Below are 22,790 nucleotides of genomic sequence, written 5' to 3' on the forward strand. Positions count from 1 at the left end.
GAATAGCTAGATGACAGGTAAGTTGGGTGGCTAAGTGTGGTTTAAAAGTATAGATCAATATAAACCTGTGGAGAAGCATTAGTATCATCAAAACAATTTCTGCACTACTAACATTGATTCTCAAATTCTGATAATTATTTATATCTAAATTTTTTTCTTAATACGTAAACAATTTTTTTCCCACCTGATGGAGAAATTACCCTTCCTTACAAGCTAGAAAGGCTGAACTCTGTACCTTCAATTAAGGGAGAGAAGGAAGAATGCTGACTGCTTTATCCAAAGGATTCTAGTTACTGGCTTTTAGTCTCTGTGGAAAAATTTGACTGTTTGAAGGGAGTCAAATGCCATGGGTCTAGAATGAAGGAAGAGACTAAATCATGTTGAATTATTAGAGGACTTCTCAAGTCTTTCAGAAATAAATCTTTGTTTAATTGCCATAAATTTTGTGGTAGCTTCCTCAAAGCAAACTTGAAGACTTATTGCAAATATGAGGAATAGGTTCAAGGAAATGTACATGGTCACGTTTTTAAATTCCTATCAAAGGCACAGTGATCGAAGTCAAAATCTTCTGTGTATGAAGAGTAGGATAAGGGTTGGGTTGCAGATATGAGCCGGCCTTTTTAAAATTGGTAGTAGCATGATTGGAAATATTGTTTAAAAAAAGTGTGTATAAATTAAAACACTATATATATACATGTAAATATGAAGTATATTTTTAGTGTTGCATTATATTGCATTTCACAGAGTCACAGAATTGTAGGAGTTGGAAGGGATCTCTAGAGATCATCGAGTCCAACCCCACTGCCAGAGCAGGCTCCCTAGACCAGGTTGCACAGATAGGCATCCAGGCAGGTCTTGAATGTCTCCAGAGGAGACACCACAACCTCTCTGGGCAGCCTGTGCCAGTGCTTCATCACCTGCACTAAGAAGTTTCCACACACATTTCCTACCATTATGTAAGAGACTATTATTATTTTATACCATTGCCTCAAAGTTTGCTGATGAACATGTCTGAACATGTCCAAGCTAGTCCTGGGCAAGGGTTGTGAAATCCTTTGTCTAAGGGACAAGCAGATGGGCATGTCCTGGGGCAATGAAAGAGAGATAAGCTGCAGCTCAATGGCCGCTGAACACTCTTCTGTTCGGTACTCATCTCTGTGGGGAGATAGCCATCTCAGGAGATGCTTGCCTGGCATCCTAGCACATCCTTGCTCAAGGCTGCCTGTCACTGCTGCTGTTCTCCCCGCTTCTGCCGCCCCTGCTCTTCTGCCTCGGACTGTCGGAGCCGCTTGCAACCGGACCGCCCCTAGGATCCTGGCTGGTGACTTTCTCTGCTTTGTACAAATCCTTGCTTCTTTCCTATCTTTCCTATTGCTCACCTTCCCTTCCCCATCACCCTTATTGGTAACAGTGTCCGCCTTCCTTCTCCCTGGTCAATATTGGTAATAAACTGGTCGGACCAACATTTGAGCCATTGCTTCTTAATCTCATGCCAGGTATACACACAATCTAAGAACCTCGTCTCCCTCCTTTATATTGGAGCATGACACATTACTGGTGTTGTAGGCGTACATGTGTGCACACCCTGTCTTCTCCCCCAGGGTAACGTATGACCCCAAGATCTTACAGCTAAAGACAACATCAACAAAAAACAGGGACTATGATTTTATTGAAAGAGAATTGCTTTGCACTGAGGACATTCAGCTGATCCAGCAGTTTCCAGTAGTTAGGTGTTCTCAGCACGCACCTCTGCTATTTCTGTACTAAAGAATTCTGTGCTTCAGAATGTATTACATACATATACATATATTCACATTAAATCATGGCAGCAGTTTTCCTTCTTCTGTACTGTTGCTGTTTTACTTCTAATTCTCTGGCAAAAACCTGAGGTGAAAAAATGTACTTTTATTTCTAATGTGAAAATAATATAGTTAACCTTTAAAATTAAACATGGAGTTATTTCTAAGAACTTTCATGTGACAATATAGGGTAAACTTCCAATGATGCTGATTGTTTATTTGTAGGGTTTTTTTGTTTGTTTGCTTGCTTTGATTTGTGATGTTTTAACATGGGAAGTGTATATTTTAATCAACTTATGCACTGTGGAAATACTAGATTGATACAAGTCTGATCGCTCAAAGACAAGAATATAACTGCTAAGAAGCAAAAGGCAAGGAACAAAAACAGTAGCTCTAGATCTTCTGTGTTTTGATGAATTTAAATTAGACCATTTTAGGTTGCATTAGACCAGCATGCCAGACCAAGTTTTACTTCTGCAAAAGTTGGAAGGGAACAGAAAAGATAAAATATTATACTTTCTGGGAAGAAGAGGAGTGATTTTGTAGAGAAGGCTGTTCTTTGAGAGCCAGAGGAGTAACCCCCTGATTCCAGATTTGTATAAGAATTTCATAAAGATGCGTAGAACTGTCATTTTAAGGCAACATACCAGAAACATGACCTTGTTTTAGATGTAGTTGTCTCATTTTATTCCTAAATGTGGCTAAGCTTTTGTTATCCTCAATGTATATTTCTGTGACTATAAAATGAAAGTGGTGATATAGTAGAAAAATAGGAGCTTAATTTTGAAATTTCTTGAATCTCATCCACTACAGAAACAAAGAAATGTTAATAAAGCTTCCTAATAAAACTTCCTATAAGAAGGATAGATTTTGGATATGAGAAATGATAACAGAAAGCTGTTTAGCTCACTGCTATGCAGTTTAAATATGCTCTTTAATTGTATTTAAAAATTATATAACCTGATTTTGTAGTTTAAGTACAGCTAGTTTTTTATAGATTGTGTGTTTCAGATAGGGATGGTAATGACAACAGAACTCATGTTATAACCATTCCTCCTTCAGGAAGGAGCCGCAGGTTATCAGAAAGCCAATACATAGCTACTTTCTTCGTTAATAAACTACAGGCTAAAAATATTGTGCTGTTTTGTGAGAACCTTTGATCTATGATTATACCTATAAAGAATTTTTTATAGTAACTATTGCTATTATTTCAAATCTCTGCTCAAATGTATTAAGGTGTATCTTAAATATCTATACCTATGCTATGTATATTTAAAAAAGAAAGTTTTCTGTGTGTTTTTTGAATCATAAACTTTTCTTTGTTTTTCAGAAAGTCTTACACAGTTGAGTCTTTCTGGAACAATGAGCTTTCAGTGTGTAGGAGTAAAACAATTCTTATTCCAAAAAGATACTGCTTGGTCTTGCTGGCAGTACATTTTGTATAGTGCTTGAATGGCCCTATTGTCCTCCTATGCACTCAAAATGAATGAATTTATCTTTCAAAGTGGAGCAGTTCTTTCTTCCCTATACCAATTCCCACTTTTGTGTCTGAAGGAGAGGACAAGACTGCTCTTGAAAGCATATAATTCTGAACCGTGAAAATTAGATTCCAGTGTACCTGTCACTCACCAAGCCTGTTTTAAGCCAAGTGGACAGTTACCAAAAAAAGTTTGTTTGGACCATTACAGAAATAACTTCACTTTAATGTACAAATGAAATTGGTGAATTTTCCACCAACTTCAGTTCTGAAAATCACGATCCTCGCTTCTAATTTCTTAACCTTTCTGACATTCCTCATGCTGTAATTCAGTTCTCACACGGTCACTGAATTTAAAATGTGAGAATAGTTATTTTTAATGGGATTGTTGACTGTGTACAGTTTTGGAGGGTTGGTGTGCCTAAAAGATACTGAAATCGATGTATTTCATTACAGAGTGCTTGCATACTTGGGTTCAAGCACAACAGACTGCTGTCTGGAGAGTGGCTGTAATTACAGTGAATGTGTATGTGAGATCCAATGCCTGCAGGGTGCGTTCTCTTTGCTCTAAGGGTGCTGGGTGCAGTTGGCTGAGTGAAGGCAACAATTGGGATGCCCTACTGCCAGGAGGACTGGGATAGTAGCAGCAGCTGGGATAGTGAGCAGAATGGATTGCTTCTGCACCTCTGGCATCCCCACCCTTTCAGCTTTTCATAGAACACTGAAAATAGCTTGAAATAGAATGAGCTGAAGGAAATACAGGATAGAGATTTTCAAGACAGAATAGTAAGGACTAGGTAGATAAATAAAGTTTACTCGCTTTCTCCAACGGTGTAATGAAATTCTCAAAAGGAAATACTTTTTTGACATTTAGGAAATTTACAGAGTATGCTGTGGAAACCATAAAGCATGCATTTGTTTAAATTCCTTTAGGATGTGGCTGTCAATGGATATTAAGTTTGATTGCTTGATGGGCTTTCTGAGCTGGAAGTCCCTAGATTGCTGGAAGCTTATTTGGGAAGATGAGGATTTACCTTCTCTTATTTACGTTCTTTTTATGACAGTTGCCAGTAGCAAATGCTTAAAGGGATGCTCTGTTCTAGGTGAACTTTTGATATGGCTCAATATGGTAGTTCTTATTTAAGTCATCTTTTCTTCATTATTCTTTTCTGCCTCCAGTGAACTAATCTGGACAGAAGAGTATATTAAGCTACTATAAATCATGTTTTCTGGCAGTCATTCAGCATTTCTTTAATAAGGAATGTGTTGTGCTGTTAATAATATACAAGTATAGTCTCATTACTTGCCTTTTAAGAATCTGGACTTTTAAAGGCCAAATATAGACATAATTGAAACCTGCATCCAATTTACATCTCAGAAGCAGAAACCACTTAATTCAAGGAAGTTAAAGGTTATTTTTTTCATTCTTTGTTGTTCATTTAATTTAATAATTAAATTTTTCTGTCCTCCATCCTTTTTTTTTTTAATCTTATTTCACGCTTTTTTTTTTTGTACTGATCATGTCTGAATGCTTCATTGCTGCAGAGAATGCTGTCAAATTCATGCTCAAAAACAGATTATTCTGCCCAGTTCTTTCCCATAGAACGAGTCTTTGAGGATGAATTAGAAGACTGTGTAGGTTTAACAAAGCTCTGCTCTATTCTAAAACAGATAGTTCAGCATCAAATCCATTGTTTTAAAGGAAAACTGTGGGAGAAAGGGATGAAAGATCGTGGAGAATGATAAAAATGTTTGTTGCAGGATATATGAGGGTAAAGGAAAAGGTAGAAATATCTAATAAATGATTATGTGAAGAGTGGCTAATCCAGAGTACTTATTGAAAAGCTATTACTTTTTATAAATTTTTATGGTGAAATGCACGAAATCATATTCTATTTTCTGTTAGACATAGCTTTACGAGTTGTGGCTAAAAATAATATTTTTTATTTGCTCAGCCTTGAAATAGATGAATAAAGTGAAAAGAGTTTTGTGAAGTGTAATTATTTTTCTTAACATCAGTCTGTTTAAAAGCAGACAAAACTGCTGTCAGTGAAAAAGACTTTGTTAGATAGATATTATCTGTCCACTAAAACATGATTTAAGCTAGGTTCTTCCATTTTGCATCAGCAATTTCACATAGTTGTTTAACTTTTTTTTTTATTAATAGTTACAGCTCATGTTTCTAACAATCAAGCAAGATCATTTTAGCAACTTAGAAGGATGGTGTTTGAACATAATTCTGTATAGATTTATTTGTCTCCTAATGACTTAGGAGGAGGCCTGCATGTTGGGGCCAATATTTGTATTACCATTCTTGGATTTTTGGACCATGCTGATTTAATTGTTTTGTACATGTTTGCTTATTGAATAATAATAACCACACAAACTTTTATTACCTTTTCCATAGGATTTTAAGACAGGATTTGGTATCACCTTAATCCCTATGAATGTGGCAAGTGTAAAACAAGTGGATCGGGCTGCAAAACAATCTTTTGAAATAATTACTCCTTACAGAAGCTTCAGGTGAGAACTTCAATACTAGCAATATTTTATATTATGTAACTAATATTATTAAAGTACAAAATATACAAATAACTAATATGCTGAAAAAATATCGCTTCATATGGTACTAACATAACCTAGTTTAGTTAAAAGATAACATTTTTATTAAAAATGCTCACTTCTTTTTTTCCCCCAGATAATGGAGGAATTGTCTTTCCTCTGTTTAACTTTGTGCTTCATTTGTTACGTCCCTAACTAGACGTCCTATGTCCACAAATACATATTTTTATATCAGCATCTTTTTCATTCTGTACAAGGGCAGAAGAAAAGAAAAACTCACTTTGGAAACTTTCCTTCATCTTTATGACAAACTGCAGTAGTAAAATCCTCCTGCATTCATTTAATATTAATGATTTTATTTTACAAGAAATTAATTAGTTATGTACTATCCCTTGTAAAAACATCCTCTGTTGAAATCAGTAGAATAATTTCCTTTGGTTGATGCTCTGACTTGTAATAATTTTTTTAAGAAAATAAAAATATATGCTAATAATAATTTTTTTCTTAAATGTGATAGTTCTTTTAAATGAAATTTTGGTAATACAGGAGAAGAATAAATTGCATGGTTTTCTATGTATGACTAAGTGTTAATCTTGAGAAAGGAGGCTGAAATGCAAACAGTGTTCTCTCATTCTCAGTGGTCTAGAGAATAAATAAGTTTGTTTTGATCAATGATTTGAGTTTGTGGCTAGTTAGTAGATAAGTAGATCTTTGACTTTATCTAAGCCATCCCCATATTGGTGGTCATTTATTATTATTTCTGTTTTATAAAAGGATCAATTTAAAAGGAAAGCAATTTTTTCTGTTAGGTTGCAAGTCTGCTTTTACTCTTCAGTAACTCACTAAGTTTATTCAAATTGTTCTACACTTTTTTTGAAAAAAAGTCAGGCCATGTTTGGTATGTGTTGACCTTTAAAAAAAAAATAGATGAAAGTAACTCAGAAACATAACAAATGTTACAAAAGCTGTGTAGCTCATCCTAGCAGTGTTTTTTTATTGATAACAAAACAAAGACTGAAGGAATTTTCACTGGTGAAAATAAAAAATAATTTCCATTTATATGTGTGTAGTGGAATTTTTTTGTCAGAGATTTCAGATATAAATGTAATAAATAAGAGACTAAAGATTCTGTTTAATTGGGCTTTAAAATAAAGATCAATAATGTAGAAAAGTCAATTGTTTCAGCTTTACAGCAGAATCGGAAAGAGAGAAACAAGACTGGATTGAAGCACTGCAGCAATCGATAGCAGAAACTCTGTCTGATTATGAAGTAGCTGAGAAGATTTGGTTCAATGAATCCAACAGGAGCTGTGCTGACTGTAAAGCTCCCAATCCTGATTGGGCATCCATCAATCTCTGTGTTGTCATTTGTAAGAAGTGTGCAGGTAGAGTAATTAATGAGAGACTGTGTGGGTTCTACAAAATGTCATATTTGCATATCTGTTTATGTCCTTGAATTGTCTTTTTTATTTTTGAAGTGCCATTCTTTTGGAAGTTTTGACAAACAAAAAATTATTATAACTTTTTTTTTTTAGTATTGAGTACATCCTTATTTTAAAAACACTTTCATGCATAAATAACAGTCTGTATGATGATTGGTTTCCTGCAGATGAATAATCCTTCACACTTAGTGGAGATCAAGCCACACTGGCTCTTCTTGGGAAATGGTTTGCTTTTGCAATGCTGCAATCCAAAAGATAAAAATTTGCAGAGTTTAAATTTGGAGTATTAATTCTATTACTTCAGTTGACGTTTTACTGACAGAAAGGATAGCATTTTCAGATACTATGAAAAATCTGGTTCTGTTATGCTTTATATTTAAATATGTCCAAAAGTATTAAATGCAGATACATGCTTCATAACTCTAGGTCTTGTTTTGAAAACAAACTCCAAAATATTCTGTGTGAAACAGCCTTTGTTTATTAATTACTATCAAGCATGTAAAATTTGCATTTTAAAGCTATAAGTTATAACTTGAGGAAGACTGGAATTCTGTGCCACATGCAATCCATTTCCTGCTGTCTTTTCCCTCTCCCTCTCTTCCTCTCTCCTTTTTTTTTTTTTTTAATATATTTATGAAGTGTAAATTGTTAAAAATAACTATTAGAATAGATTTGCCTTCATTAAATGTATATTTCTTTTAGCTCAGGAGAAGAGTTAACTCAGTTTAAGTGCTTTAGTTAAGTAAAAATGCTGTTGGATTTCTAGGACAGCACAGATCTTTAGGACCAAGAGATTCAAAGGTCCGGAGTTTAAAAATGGATGCCAGCATTTGGAGCAATGAACTTATTGAGGTACACTGACTTATTCTAACTCTGTCTTATGTCTTGAAAGAGGCATCACGTGAACAAGAGTTTTTTGCTTTACTTAGAAGAAGTTTTAAAGCACAGATACTACAAATATGTCTCTGTTATTGTAAACCAAGCATTTCTGGGCATATTGTACCTTTGTGTCATTTGAAATATTTTGTTTTAAGAAATGTCTGTATCAAGCATTTAGCTTTGGGGGAAGAAAAGTAACAGAAATGCTTCTGGAGAGTTGTCATGACATGCGAAATTGATGGAGAGCAGAAGGGAAATTCACTACCAGGTTAGGTGTTTTGGCTGTTAAGATGTGGTGCTGTTAGAGACTTGAGTCATTGGTATTTTCTTCAAAAACAAGTGCTGGTCTCTAACGTTCTACTGGTATTTTCTAATATTTATTGAAGTACTGTAACTGGTTAGCTTTGTGAAGTGTAGTAGCTGTTGCCGGAAAATAATAACTTTGGGCTTTATTACTAATTTATAGATGAACACAGTAACTATAAAAGGCTTCCATTTAATCTTCTGCAGGCAATTTACTCTTTATTTTTTTTTCCTTCATTTATCGCAACTGGAAACTATTTAGAGTAGTTCAAGATATTTGTTTTCTCTTTTACTTCATTCAGCTCTTTATCGTCATTGGAAATAAGAGAGCAAACAGTTTTTGGGCAGGAAATCTTCCTCTGGATGAAGAGCTGCACACGGATGCCCCTGCAGAAAAAAGGATTGCGTTCATTACACAAAAATACAAAGAGGGAAAATTCAGGAAAGCACCTTTTCCCTACAAAACCAAGGAACAATTGAATAAGGTAATACTTGAATGGATTAGCTTTTACCATAACTTTTGTAGTAAACTGTATTCCTGTGCATTTTTGTCATCCTGTTAAACTGCCAAGGAACAAATTCAAAATACTGACAAGCTTCACAAAGTGGAAAAAGGCCTGCTAGGGAAGCCTTTGCAGGTGTCATTCCATCACTTCATATTTTTCCAGTTTGTTTGTAGAAGGTTATGGTACCTATATTGTACCTGTAATAAGTACATCAGAGTGATCAAGAAATACTTTTTTTTTTTTTTTCCAAATGCGCACTTCAGTGATGAAAATTCCCACTTTGGTTCTTTAGGTTCCTTCTTAATATGTTTTTAAATGTATTATGCATCTCATATCTATCATTACAATGTTAGATGATTTGGTGTTTATCAACAGTAGCTCATGCATGCTTTCATAGTGGCTTGTACTTAATAGGAAATAAAATAAGCTAAAATTAATGAAATGATGAAAAATGTGAGTCCTAATGTTTCCTTCTGCACAAATATCACAAGTAAATTGCCTACAGTTATAAAGTAGGAAATACTAATTATCACTTCTGCATAGCTTTATGTCCATTTGACTGGCTTATGCTATCTATTGATTTCAGTCATAACTGCTTAAGGTTTTTGAATGTAGAGGAGTTAAAAATGTATGTATTTTACAGAGCTAATTACATATTAGTGAAATTGTCTCAAAGGATATACGGCAGTTGTGGAGAGGTGATACAATTTAAAAGTTTCTGTGCTTGGAACTAGTGAGGGCGGTGAGGCACTGGAACAGGTTACCTAGTGGTGTGGTGGGTGCCCTCTCTGTGGAGACTTTCAAGGTGAGGCTGGATAAGACCCTGGGCAACCTGATCTAGGTGCGGGTTCCTGTTCATTGCAGGAAAGTTGGATTATATGGCCTTCAGAGGTCCCATCCAATTCTAAAGATTCTGTGATACTATGAACTAGAGATGTCTCATGTTTAAAAAAATGTATTGCAAAGATATGTTAGAAGAGGTATTATAATCAGAAGTCAAAGGTAGTTAAAATATCGCCACCTTTAATACATGTTTAGCCAAAATACATAACCATCTCTGTATGTTTTGATTTTATGTTTTCTGCATTTCATGGGAATCTGGAAATATTTTTAGGCTTTATGGGGAACTGTTTGTCTCTGAAAAATAAAACATGGATTTTTTTTTTATTAATTTATTAATAGCAGTTAAACACAGGAAGTAAAATAGCTTTTTGTGGTTTACAAGCTTGTTGGTTTTTTTTTCTGAAATCTTTCTTGATGTGGAGGTTTAATCTTTTAACTACTGGGAAGTGCAATGATGGAATTCTGTAGACCATTACCATGTAAGAAGTGGTCAACTACCAAGTAATTATAGAGTTTTTCTGCCATATTATCTTTTGCCTACTGATTGCATGTGTTTATTAGAGCAGCTGAATTTTAGAACACTTTTGTGTTGAGTGACTTCTGTCTTAATTTTTTCAGAAAAGTTCCTCCATTACCAAGGTAATTTAAATACATTTTAAATTGTAGAAATTCTTATTGAATAGTTTGCTGTAATTGCATAGATACTGCTGGTTTTAATATTTTAGAACAACATCTTGGAGAAAAAAAAAGAGATTTCCTGTCTTAATGCACAGGAAAAAGAGAACAACTTGATTTTCTAGGATGTGATGAAATCTTTCTTGAGTCTTAAAGATCATCAAGTATAAAGACACCTTAAGGAATAGCTGCCTTACTGACTGTGACCTTGACTTTGAAAAACTACCCACAATTTCAGCCTATTTCCTCCTAATAGCATTCAAGAATTAAATCTTGTCTATTTGGTTGAACTGTTGAGGTCTGAAATAAGTAGTTTTCTTCAGTGGTTTGGTATGTGAAGAAAAATGAGGAGAGGCAGAGAATTTTTCATATAAATAAACAATGAATTTGCCCCCACAGTTGTATTAATTCATGTTAGCATGCCCAAGGGAAAAAAGTGGCAGGTTTTTTTTGTAGATTTAGACCATAATTCATGATTTCTGCTGATTCCAAATGTTTATAGAACTAGAAAATGAAGAGGATCTATACTGAATGTGAAAGAATTCGTACCTAAATTACAAGTATTTGTTGCCTATAACTTTCTACTTTAAACTTAATTCTTATTTTTCTTCTACATGATAAGGCCCTGTGTGCTGCTGTAGTTAAGCAAGATGTGCTAGAAACTCTGATGCTGCTGTTCAGTGGGGCTGATGTAATGTGTGCTACTGGTGATCCTGTTTACAGTACTCCATACTTATTAGCCAAGAAAGCTGGACAAAGACTGCAAATGGAATTTCTCTACCATAATAAGTTCTCAGGTAGGATATTTTCTCTTTGTTTTGGTCTAATTTTATATTGAGCAAACAGGAAAAGAAACATTCAGGAAAAAATGGTGTTGAGTTGAACAATAATGGTATAGAGGAGGGGGCAAAATGGCATTTAATTGTATTTTAGCAGACAGCATATGTAATTGTGCATGTTACTTACATTTTACTTGGACATCAAGTTCTGTTCTTCAAAAGATAATGATAAAGTCTGCCATGACTCATACCCCAGTATGCTTATTAATAATACAGGAAAAAAATTCATCTGCTTTGCTTGTATTTGCTTTCACCAGAAGATTGGGTACATAGAATCAAAAAATGTATCAAAAGGCTTAATAGGGATTTTATTTTATTTTACTATTTTATTTTATTTTATTTTATATTATTTTTCAAGTTATTTAAATTGATATCTGCCCTTACTGTGCCTGGGTTTACCTGTTGTCTCAAATTCTTCTCCTAAATTACAATTCTCCTCTTTAGTCTGTAGTAGAATCTGTCCTAGAAAACTACCCTTTTTCAGATCATAGCTGTTGTTGTAGCTTGGAGCAGATGATAAATTTTGGCCCTGGATGTCAGCAGGTGTGATCTCAGTGTATGACTTTTTTCAGACACTTGAAATATTCTTAAAATATAGTTCTAGTGAATCATTTTTGGTACCCATAAAATCAATTTTTGGACTTCACTTTTTAAATGATTTTCCAGTACCTGAGGCAGTCTGGGACTGGAAGTTCACACACAGATTCATACTGGAAAAAATTAGTTTTGCTAATCCAGCAGGCACTTCAGACATACTTTCCATTGTCTCGTGCAACTCCGCAAAGTAGCACTAGATAGGCTGAACACAAATTCCTTTTTAGTGGAGGTTACTAGAAAAAGGCAGAGAAGTTTGGCAGAAAGTGAACCCCCTAGCATTCCAGTTTCTCCTCAGATATCAAATGTATCTGATATCATGCAGCTGAACTTTGATTCTTTCCTGCTTTTCTTCTTGCTTTCCATCTGTCTTTCTGTCTTTCTTGTGTGTGCATGCACAGTTGTTTGTTTGTTTTTGCCCTAGCTGTAGAATTGTCCTAAGGCCATAGAAAGAAGTTTGCTTCATTTGGCTCCATATTATCTACTTGCTATCTACTCTGTCCATCTACATGCCAAGGCAGTATTGCTGTTTGCTGGAGCTGGTGTTTTCAGAGAAAGGATGTCATGGTACAATTGCAGTAATTCTCTGAATCATCGTATGTCTATTAGCAGAGCTTGTGGTGAAATTCTAGACGAGCCCTCAAGAGAAACAGTTCCCTTCTGTTCAAGTATGTTACAGTAAGGGGTGAAAATAGGAGTATAATATATTAGAAAACCATATTTAGGTTATGCTGACGAGCAGTGGTATACAGTGGCAATGTGGTAACTAAGGTATTTACAAAAGTAGAAAAATTAGAATATGAGTCCATTTTGACGATCTTACAGAACAACTCTGTATCTGTAGATATGCAGACACATGAAGAAGCAGTTATAACTGATAGTAGTAGTTCTATATTTTATTTAATTCTTTGTCTTTTAATAGATTTCCCCAACTATGATACCAGTTTTGAAAGTGGCTTTTCTGAAGATTCTTCCCATTCCACTTTTCTATGTGAATTTCTATACAAAGTTTCTTCTAATTCAACTAAGCTTCTTACAGAGAAGAAATTAAAAGAAGGTATTTCACATTTACTTTTGGCATTTGAATAATACATGCATATGCATGATATAAATTAATTTGATTCTTTTGAACTTCTTACAGTACTTTTAAAAAGATAAAATGTCTTTGACGTGACATATCCTCTTTTGATTTTGCAGACTTCTGTCAGATAAAGAAAATCCTGATTGTCTTAATGTCTTTGTTCAGTGGTTTACAGATGAAGGAAATGATCTAGTAAATAATGATTGAGTTAACAAAAGTTATTGATAAATAAAAGTATTTGCAAACACTTAGTTTAATTATAACTGGGAGGATGCTGGTAGCTGACAAAAGTATCTTTCATTTGGAATTACAATATCTAAAAAGCATTCCTAACTTTTCAGTATGTTCAAATGAGTAACCACTAGGTTATAGTTCCAGCTTGCAGATTTTAAAAAGTATCCTGAGTGGAAATGGGCAAATCTAAAAGAAATTATAAGAGATTAAGATCTGTGGGATGGAAATTTGTGCTTTACCTTAGAAGATATAGTCAACAGTCATTCTTATAGGATTATTATTAAGAGTGACAGGTAACTTCCCCTTTTTATTCCTGTATTCTTCTTCCATCTAAATGAACAAATGATGTCTGTTTTTGAAATATGAGTTAGTTTCTGGTTTAAACTTATTCCTGAGAAAATCTTGATGAAGTACCTATATATGCCAATATTCATATTCTAATGATTCCCTATAGTCAAGAGTATTGGCTGGTTATCAGAACAAATTCCTAGCCGAGGTATTCAAACAATTGTTGATAAAGACACCAGGGAAGAGCCCTGGGCTGCTGCTGGGCAGGAATTTCTTGTAGATTGCTCAGAAACTGGACTGATTTTATTCAGGGAAGAAAGGAATTAACCATCAACGTCTTGTATTTACTGCTGTGTGTATGTATGGTTACATACACGTACTTCTACAAATAGATGGCTCTGAAAGCAATGCCTCTTTTTCATTCCAAAGCAGATACGAAAAGCATAATAACAGTATTTGGTGGAGCCAATTCTCAGCTACAAAACATTGTTGCTAGGAAAATATTGCCCCTGCAGTTCATCTTTCATTTTGTCAGTGGGTGCCATTTTATTAGCATGGAAGAATTCAGTCCCATCTTTGCTTCATATGCATTTCCATGTCAGACATCATTTTGTCTGACTGCTCCTATGCTGCCATCTGTTCAATGGCAACAAAATTTAATGGGATGTTATGTTGGGGGGAAGGTTCAAATTCTACTGCCGTGTCACCAAAATTTGCCTCTGGCATCACTGGCTAACATAGTGAGAAATGAGGCATTACTTTTGGAGCAGACAAATGTATGCTTTTATCATAAAAAAAATAAATAAAAAAAAAAACCAAACAGCACTTAGAAGAGCAAAGAATAGATACAAGGTAATACTGTTAGGGTCTCTTCAAACATAGTATATTAGAAGTGGACTGTAAGTCTGTAAATAGGTACAAATTGAAGAGTTATCTATATAACTTCTGTTATATATCTTCTGTTGTGTTTCTGGGGTAGATGCAGCAGGAGTGCATAAGTCCGCATTGCTAGTAAGATAATTTAAAATATTAAGAAGTATTTGTTAAGAAACATATTTATTAAGATTTATATTTATTAAGAAATATAAACTTTTTTTATAAGTACAATTTACAACATAAAACATGCAATATTTTTTCCCTGTTTTCCTGAGTTTTTTTCATTCATCAAGGGCTATTTTCTACCTTTATAAAACCTGATTAACATGAATTAATCTGCAACGTGCATATATAAATATGTATACATTTTGTATATAAACATAAGTTGTGTATTATTTCTTCCGGTTATATTACTTACTATCTTTAGCAAATAGTTTGATGGTTTTCATAAAAAAGAAAGGTAAGAGATAAAGTTTGAGTTCTCTCTTTGGCCTGCAGAGATTCTAATGAGAAATTATCCCCCCTAAAAAATGATCCATCTAGTCAGTTTTATACAAATGAGACCGTCAGTTGAAGCAGCTGTGACTTGCTGATGACTTGAGTCTAGCTGCACCAGAGAGGTATCACTTGCTCCTAACGGGAGATTAGATTACTCATCTAATTTTTAGGCCCTACCAAAGAGTAGGCTTTTTAATTACAATTTGTTGAAAGGGCTTTCAGCCAGAATCCATTTGATCTCTTTAAATATTAAATTAGTGCTTTAAGTCTAAAACTTATTTCTGTGTTACAAATTTCTTTCTGAGTCAGTTGACAGCCTTGACTTCGGTGCCAAGGGCTGAACGTTTAAGTGCTTTGTTTGTCATCACAGACAACTTGCGGTATCCCCTTGTGCGCTGCAGAAAGAAACTCAAGAAATCATTCAGTGCTGTGAACTGAACCCAGCTTTTATAAAAGCTAGGTACAGAATCTGGAAACGCAGTGTGTTTTTGAGGAGGTTATGTGATACTTGGACCTGCAATAGGAGAGAATTGAGTTCAGCTGTACATGTATCTTGAAAAGGTTGTTCTATTTGTTTATTTGTTCTTCAGTTTGGCATCCTACTCTATTTTGGTAGCATATCTTTAAAAATATTTTTGAGAATGTTAAATAACGTCTTATAGTGTTGTCTTTGTTTTCTTCACAGTGTACAATGGATATAATTTCTATCTTGCCTGACTCTTCTTAAATTTCGTAATATAGTATTTCAAAATATTTTCTTAAACTACCATATGCTAGAGTTCCTCTTTGTTAAATTGTATCTACTGACTCAGACCTTGAATTCCTTGCTCACAGAAGTCAATGAGACTGAGATTTTAACATAAATGTACTACTGTTACAATAGGTCTATACATCCTGTAAGGCAACTTCTGTAGAAGGAGGTAATTTGATTTTTATTATACCAACTGACTTCATTATTTCTTTAACCACAGAATGCAACAGAAGATGGTGCACACTGGAAAGTGGCTTTCTGAGCTACTATGAAAATGATAAAGCTACCACTCCTAATGGTATGCTTGACATCAGCGAAGTTATCTGTCTTGTAGTACACAATTCGGAGTACTTTTTAAACAGAGGGTAGGTTCCAAAGTTAATTGTTCAGCAAATAAACTGAGACATTTCCAAGATTCTGTTATAGTTTTTCAGTTCCTGTTGTTATATTTCTGAATTTTGGATGTGCGAGTTAGAATAAAGCTGAATTATTTTCTATTGACTTCAAGAAATAAGCGATAAGTAATATTTGTGTTTGGTGTTTGTTTTTTAAATAGTGATACAATGATAATAGGGTAATTTTTAAAGGGCAGCATAAATCATTTATGCCTATTTCTTATTAAATCTGAAATGGATGTTCTCAGTGCTTAAAAGATGACATGATGATAAATTGAAAAATTAGTATTCATTTTTATTTTACGTTTGACCTCAAGTAAAAACTTTTGCTTTGTTTGTTTCTGATAATAACACATTTGATTAGAGTTTTCCACAATCTTCTTAGTTTTGATCTGTCCACCTTTGAATCCTGTTCTTTGTTATGCATTTGAGAACAGCAGTGTAAATGTTGAACACTGAGTTAGTTTGAAGATAACATTTTTTCTTTGTCTCACTTTTCTTTTTTAATTCTCACACATCCACTCTGTATATTAAAACCTCACATAGAGATTCATCTGTGTCTGAGTTGCATGCCAGGGATGGTTGATTTCTTTCGGGTAGCATGTTTGTTGAAACAAACACTTCAGTTTGTACTTTGGATCTGTCTAAAAAATCCATAATATTTCTTTTGAAATTTGTGTGCGCATGCATGTAAAATAACAAGGTCTTTCTATGGTATGATACATCATATTTGTAGCTATAAAGCAGAAGTGTCTAGAAAACAAAAAACAGAACACAAAAAAAATTTGTTCATTAAATATCTAGGAAGTATAAAGGAAAGAAAGCAACAACAAAGTTTGTCCAGAAGGGGGAGAGCAAGAAAACTGGTGGTACCTCAACATGCTATTAAATACAGTAGAAACAGTCTTCACTTATCTATGGTAGCATAGGTTTGCATTGTCTGAGAAAAAAGATCTTTTTTTTTTTTCTGTTGTGGAACATATTGTATTTCTTGCTACATCTGCAAATGGTTCCACTTCAGGGTATCACCTAAATTAAAAACTTATTGTCAGAATGCTTCAGGGTAGTGACTAATCTCCTAATGTGCTTTATCTGAGATTAGGTAGTTATAGGAAAGCTTCCCTGAGTTTGATATTTTTATGTAGTGATATATTCTGTCCTTAAAATGTTCTACTGGTCTCAAAAACATCCTTACATGTAATTTCTGGAGTACTCAGTGAGAATGAAAGAACTGATCCATGTTCAGATTTCCAGATTTAGACAAACCTCAGTCTCCAGTACTGAAAGGAAATAGTATGCCTAATGTGTATTCTAGGATGAGGTCATACAGGAAATCACACTAAAATGGAAAACCTTAGGGTCAGTCTTCAACATAAATTAAGTTCAACAATACTGCTTTTCAAATTCTACCTGACTTCAAATGGATTGCTTTCTTTCTTTCTTTAAATAAATAAATATACATTTGACAGTTGAAACAGTTGAAAAAGCAGGGTTCATCTGCTTAACTAGTTTTTAAATTATTTTTTAATGAGCTACAGTACCTTAAAAGACTAGTCATAAACATGACAGAGACGAACTGGTTCTGGTGTTGGTGGAAGCAGGTGGTACAAGGACTGTCAGTTGCTGTCTACGTTATCCCGTACGGACATTTTGTTGAATGATAGGAAAAACTTCCATGAGGAGATTGGTGGTAAGGAGAAACAGGTTGCCAAAAGAAACAGGAGAATGCCCGTTCTTGAAAGCTTTCAAGGCTTGGCTAGACAAAACCATTGCTGGTTTGATTTATGATTAGTAGTAGTCCCACTTTGATCAGGAAATTAGATCAAATGGTACCTAGAAGACTATGTCAACCAACATTTTTATGATTCTGTGATAAGCTGTTTGCAAATTCCTATTCACTGACTCAGTCTGCTTAAACTCAGATGTTTTGAAAACATTACATTAACATACCTGCTGAAATCGCATGCAATTTAAAAAACAAAGTATTGCCTCTGAATTTTAATGACTATATTTAAACATTTTTATTGATTTCAGAATTGCTGGAAAAAAATGTTATGAAGTAGCTTCTAAACATGTCATCTGTTTATTACCTTAGTTGTATACGTGAGATTGGAGGAGAAACTAATTCCATTCCATAGATATGTAACAATGGAACAGTAGAGAGAAATTGAGCTTGTGTATGTCTATTGTTAGAAAGACTAAATACTGCTGCCTTTTTCTTTCTGCTTGCTTTAGGGACATCTTTACCTTTGAAATCTATTTAATGTCAGAACGTGTTTTTCTGTTTGGAGCTGAAACTGCATATTCACAAAGAAAATGGACTTGGGCAATAGCTAAGGTAATACTGATGATTATATTTTCCAGTTAGGCCAAGAGCCTTTGCACAACTAATAAAATGGCCTTAATAGCTTAAAAATCCTTTGAGAAACAATTGATGGATATAAGGGGTCCTAGTGGACAACAGGTTGGTTGTGAGCCAGCAGTGTGCTTGGATCCCTTGCGGCCAAGGCCAAAGGAATCCTGGGGTACGTTAAAAAGAGAGTGGGCTGCACATTGAGTAAGGTGATCCTTCTCCTCTACTCTGCCCTTGTGAAACCACATTTAGAATACTGTGTCTAATTCTGGACTCCCCATTTCACAAAAGACAGGGATCTCATAGAAAGAGTCTAGCAGGGGGCCACAGAGATTATAAAGGTCCTGGAGCATCTCCTGTATGAGGAAAGGCTGATTAACCTATGTCTGTTCAGCCTGGGGAAAAGAAGGCTGAGAAGAGGATCTGATACATGTTAATAAATATCTGCATGGAGATGGGAGGCAAACAGATGACACCAGGCTCTTCTCAGTGGTGGGTAGGGATAGGACAAGGAGTAATGACCTAAAACTTGAGCATAGAAAGTTCCGTCCTAACGTGCAGAAACACTTCTTTATGGTAAAGATGATGGAGCACTGGGACAGTTTGCCCAGATAGGTTGTGGGGTCTCCATCTGTAGAGATATAGGAGTTCAGATGGGTCTTGAATCTGTGCAGCCTATTATAAGGTACCTGCTTTAGCAGGCTTTGAATTTGATGGTCTCTTGAAGTCTCTTCCAACTCATGCAATTCTGTGTAATACAGATACTGTGTGAAATTATTTTAGTTATTCATAGTTACAATTCTGTTCATTTTCTGAAACAACTCACAAAGCAGCACTGTATGTGATGGAGTACCAAATGCTCACAGTCACATTACCTGTAAGAACAGTTGTAGCTTAAAAAACAAAAATATTTGGATTGTGAGGTATGAATGGTTAAAAGTCTGCTATAGTTGATTTTTATAATTTAAATTTAATGTGTTTAGGATTTTATGAGTGATAAATCTAAAAAAAATTTTTTTTTCAGCTGTCATTGTTTATCCTTGCAGGTTTGCAATGTCTGTTTTTTTTTTTTAGGAGAAGAGATTGTTTGTTTTTTTAATTTAACTCACCCTGTCTTCTGTGGTAGCATTTTGTTCCCCCTGTAGCTGAATGCTTATTAGAGCGGGACTGTGACCTGATTGGCCAGTTGTACTACAAAGATTGCCATAACCTGGATCAATGGAGAAAAGGCTGGTTTGCTATAGAAAAGTCAAGCCTTCATTTTTGTCTTGAAATGGAGAATGCTCACGAAGATTCCATCTATCTAAGAAGACTACAAGAACTAAGTAAGTATTTTGGTTAACATCTAGAGTGCGGGAAATACTCTACAGTTAAGGACATAGCCAATACATTTTAAAATGACAAACACTGGGAATCTCACTGACCATTCTTTTGCATGAACCAGAGGCTCTCTCAACTCCTGTCTAAATATGGTGCAAATCATGTTCTTCTTAGGTATTTTTTCACCTACTTAGTGTAGGCTTCCACAGCTTTGTAATGAATGAAGACAAGTTATGTTTCATTGCAGCATTGTCTTTCTTAAAACTATACAGAGTTGAATAATAATATATGACCTTTTGGGATGATTGTCTCATATTTTTGACATTGCAGAAATGCTAACTGCAGAACATGTTCTTGAGATGATTGACAGGCCTAGTTTAAAATATTCAAATGTACTGGAAAAAATTATAATTCTCTAGGAGAATTGTTTCGCAGGCCAGTAGATTTTTTTCTGATACTAAAAATAATATTTTCTCCATATCATGATGTGGAATAGATAAGAATATTTATACAAATGGTCTTCCATAACCCTTTTTGTATTACTATCTGTAAATTGCTTTGAATCCTGTTTATCTGCCCTACTTGTTTCTGTATTGAGCAAGGCAATGTTATTTGCTATGCTATAAAGGAAGTTAAAAGTAAGTTGAGATTTTATGTTGAAGTAACATAGACAAGGGAGATGATTTAGATTTTTAATGGTGATGCTCTTTGCAAGTGCTGTCAGACTATGGACTGTTTTTACAGGAAATTTCCTAAATGCCATTGGGTTTTCTGTCATTGATTTATTGCCACCTTATATTTGCTGTTAATGATGCCACAAGGGTGGTTTTTAATCAAGAATTCTCTTGTGACTCTATATATCTTACACTTGAATTTCCTCTGAGATATTTTATTACTTATATTTATTATATCTGCAGCTACAGAGGTGCAAATAAATTAGTGGGTTTAAAAATCCAGTTTTCTTTTGAATCACATCCTATAAAGCTTACCTTTACAAATTTAATTCAAATATAGATACGTTTTCACATTTTAAACGTTTGTATTAACTTGTTTTTACTGTTTTCTGTATTACTTTTTCTTGTAAACTTTATTCTAATGTGGTCTTTTATGAAATTTTGTTCTAGTTATCAAGTAGCATTTTATATTTGATACATTTAAATACCCTATGCACCTTTTGTCACTGAAGATTATTTTGAAAGCACATCTGTTGTATGTATATTTATTTGTATATCAGATGAATGTGTACTTTGTTTTCAGCAATCAGTAGTGTGATGCAAAATGGAGAAAAAATAGATGTCTTGCTTCTCGTTGAAAAAGGAAGGTAAGGTCCCCAAACTTGCTTTGATCTACTATTTTTTTTAATCACTATTTAGAAGCCTTGCTGATCAGTCATGGAGCTTTCTTCACTTGTGGTTGCTAGAGTAAGTGAATTTGAAGAATTTTTAAAGGATAGAAGGACTCTGTGTACTAAGTACATTTCATGTCCATGACAGGAAGCACAGTGCATGAGTAATTCTGCCATGAAACCAAAGTATTGTAATATCAATTACCTGCAAAATAAACTGTTATTTCTTTATTTTTTTAAGCTGACATTTTGGGATATATTTTATCTAGAAGTTGAAAGTAATCTTACTGTGTGGTATCTGTGTGGATAGCATATTTTGCTAAGGTGCTTTATTCCTAAGTGCACTGTGTACAGTGATATTCTGAAGATAGGAAAAAATTACAAGAGGTGGGAGCTTTACTGTAATTATGTGTGCATTTAACTATGACTGGAAAAGAGCTTCTATTATTACTTGTGGAAAGCTATGTCTAGTCAGCACTGAAAGTGGATAGCTTAATTAAATGCAGTTTTTCCACTGAGAAAATGATTCCCAGTCAGATTAATCTGCCCATAACAGTTTGTTCTCTTAGCATGTAAAGGAAGAATCTCTCTAGAACATTTGTGAAGAGTTACTCTGGACAATTTATCTCATATCAGTTTATCACCCTTATGTCCCAAAATTCCATACCTAATCTGGGCAGATCAAGATCAACAGGGTATGTATGTGTCTCCTGGTAAATCTTATCGTGATACCTGATATCAGTAGCACACTAGCTTAAAACCAAGCAAGGGAAAAAAAACCAAAAGCAACCAGAACAAAAAACAAACAAACAAAAAAAACCCCTCACATGAGAAATAATCATGATCTATGTCTGCTTCCATATTAGTGTTAGAGTTTTCCAGAAATGGTTATCAAATGTAGTCATACAAGATGTTGAAATTTAAAGTGAATTACCATTTTTCTGCCTCATATGTGGGTAGTAATTTAAAGATGAAAGTAAAATTATTGAAAATAATAACTATTTTGTAATAGAATCATTTAAATTTCAGTGATGGATTATTGAGCAAACATCTGTGTAACTGATGGATGCAGTGTTCATGAAGGCTTCTGAATAGCTGATAACAGATTAAGAAGGAATTATTTTTTTGCCTCTCTGTTGAGGAAACAAAAAGCAGGTGCCTTTAAAATCTATTTAGAACGAGAGAAAACTGTTGGTGAAAGTTATTGCAACTTGTTTTCTTTTAATTAATGTTAACTCTTCCTAAGGTATTTTTTACATTCCAGAATTCAGTAAGGTGGTGTAGATCATAACAATCAGGAAAAACTTTGTTTTTTCTCTCTAATATGCGTTTTGAAAGGTTCAGCATTAAATATGCTACACAAACCAAGTAGGGAATGGGAGGTATCCAGTGCTTAAAGTACAGTCCAACACATGAATATTAGCAGTGCAACAGGTTTCGTACATACCAGTGCAAAACTTCCAGCTCCGAGTAGGTTTTATTATTTCTTTCACTATATTCTTTTCACTATCAAGGGAGATTAGGTTTTCCTGGAACTGCTTCAATAGTTCATCGGAAATTATGAACTATTTGAAAATAATTTCAAGAAGAGCACTAGCTGAAGTATGGAAACAATAAATATATTGAAGTTTTCTTCATTGAAGTTTTCTTCATTGAAGTCTGACAAAAGAAAATAATTTAAATGTATATCGTTCATATTCAAAGCATTCAAAACCATATGACCTTTGGGA

General features: G+C 34.3%; 1 protein-coding gene across 2 annotated transcripts in view; it reads left to right on the forward strand.

Annotated features, from left to right (window-relative positions):
• Nucleotides 1–22,790, forward strand: part of ARAP2 (ArfGAP with RhoGAP domain, ankyrin repeat and PH domain 2) — a 111,000-nt gene that overhangs the window by 40,609 nt on the left and 47,601 nt on the right. For both annotated transcript variants that reach the window (XM_065735671.1, XM_065735672.1), the window contains exons 9-18: nt 5,684–5,799; nt 7,024–7,223; nt 8,047–8,132; nt 8,765–8,947; nt 11,109–11,283; nt 12,842–12,976; nt 15,868–16,012; nt 18,278–18,380; nt 19,522–19,720; nt 20,973–21,036. In XM_065735671.1, coding sequence (XP_065591743.1) covers nt 5,684–5,799; nt 7,024–7,223; nt 8,047–8,132; nt 8,765–8,947; nt 11,109–11,283; nt 12,842–12,976; nt 15,868–16,012; nt 18,278–18,380; nt 19,522–19,720; nt 20,973–21,036 — 1,406 coding nt within the window. The remainder of the gene's footprint in view (nt 1–5,683; nt 5,800–7,023; nt 7,224–8,046; nt 8,133–8,764; nt 8,948–11,108; nt 11,284–12,841; nt 12,977–15,867; nt 16,013–18,277; nt 18,381–19,521; nt 19,721–20,972; nt 21,037–22,790) is intronic.

The sequence above is a fragment of the Cyrtonyx montezumae genome, unplaced genomic scaffold, assembly GCF_038088225.1.
Source record: "Cyrtonyx montezumae isolate F1298 unplaced genomic scaffold, pur_monq_1.0 scaffold_2, whole genome shotgun sequence".
In the NCBI taxonomy this organism is placed as follows: domain Eukaryota; kingdom Metazoa; phylum Chordata; class Aves; order Galliformes; family Odontophoridae; genus Cyrtonyx; species Cyrtonyx montezumae.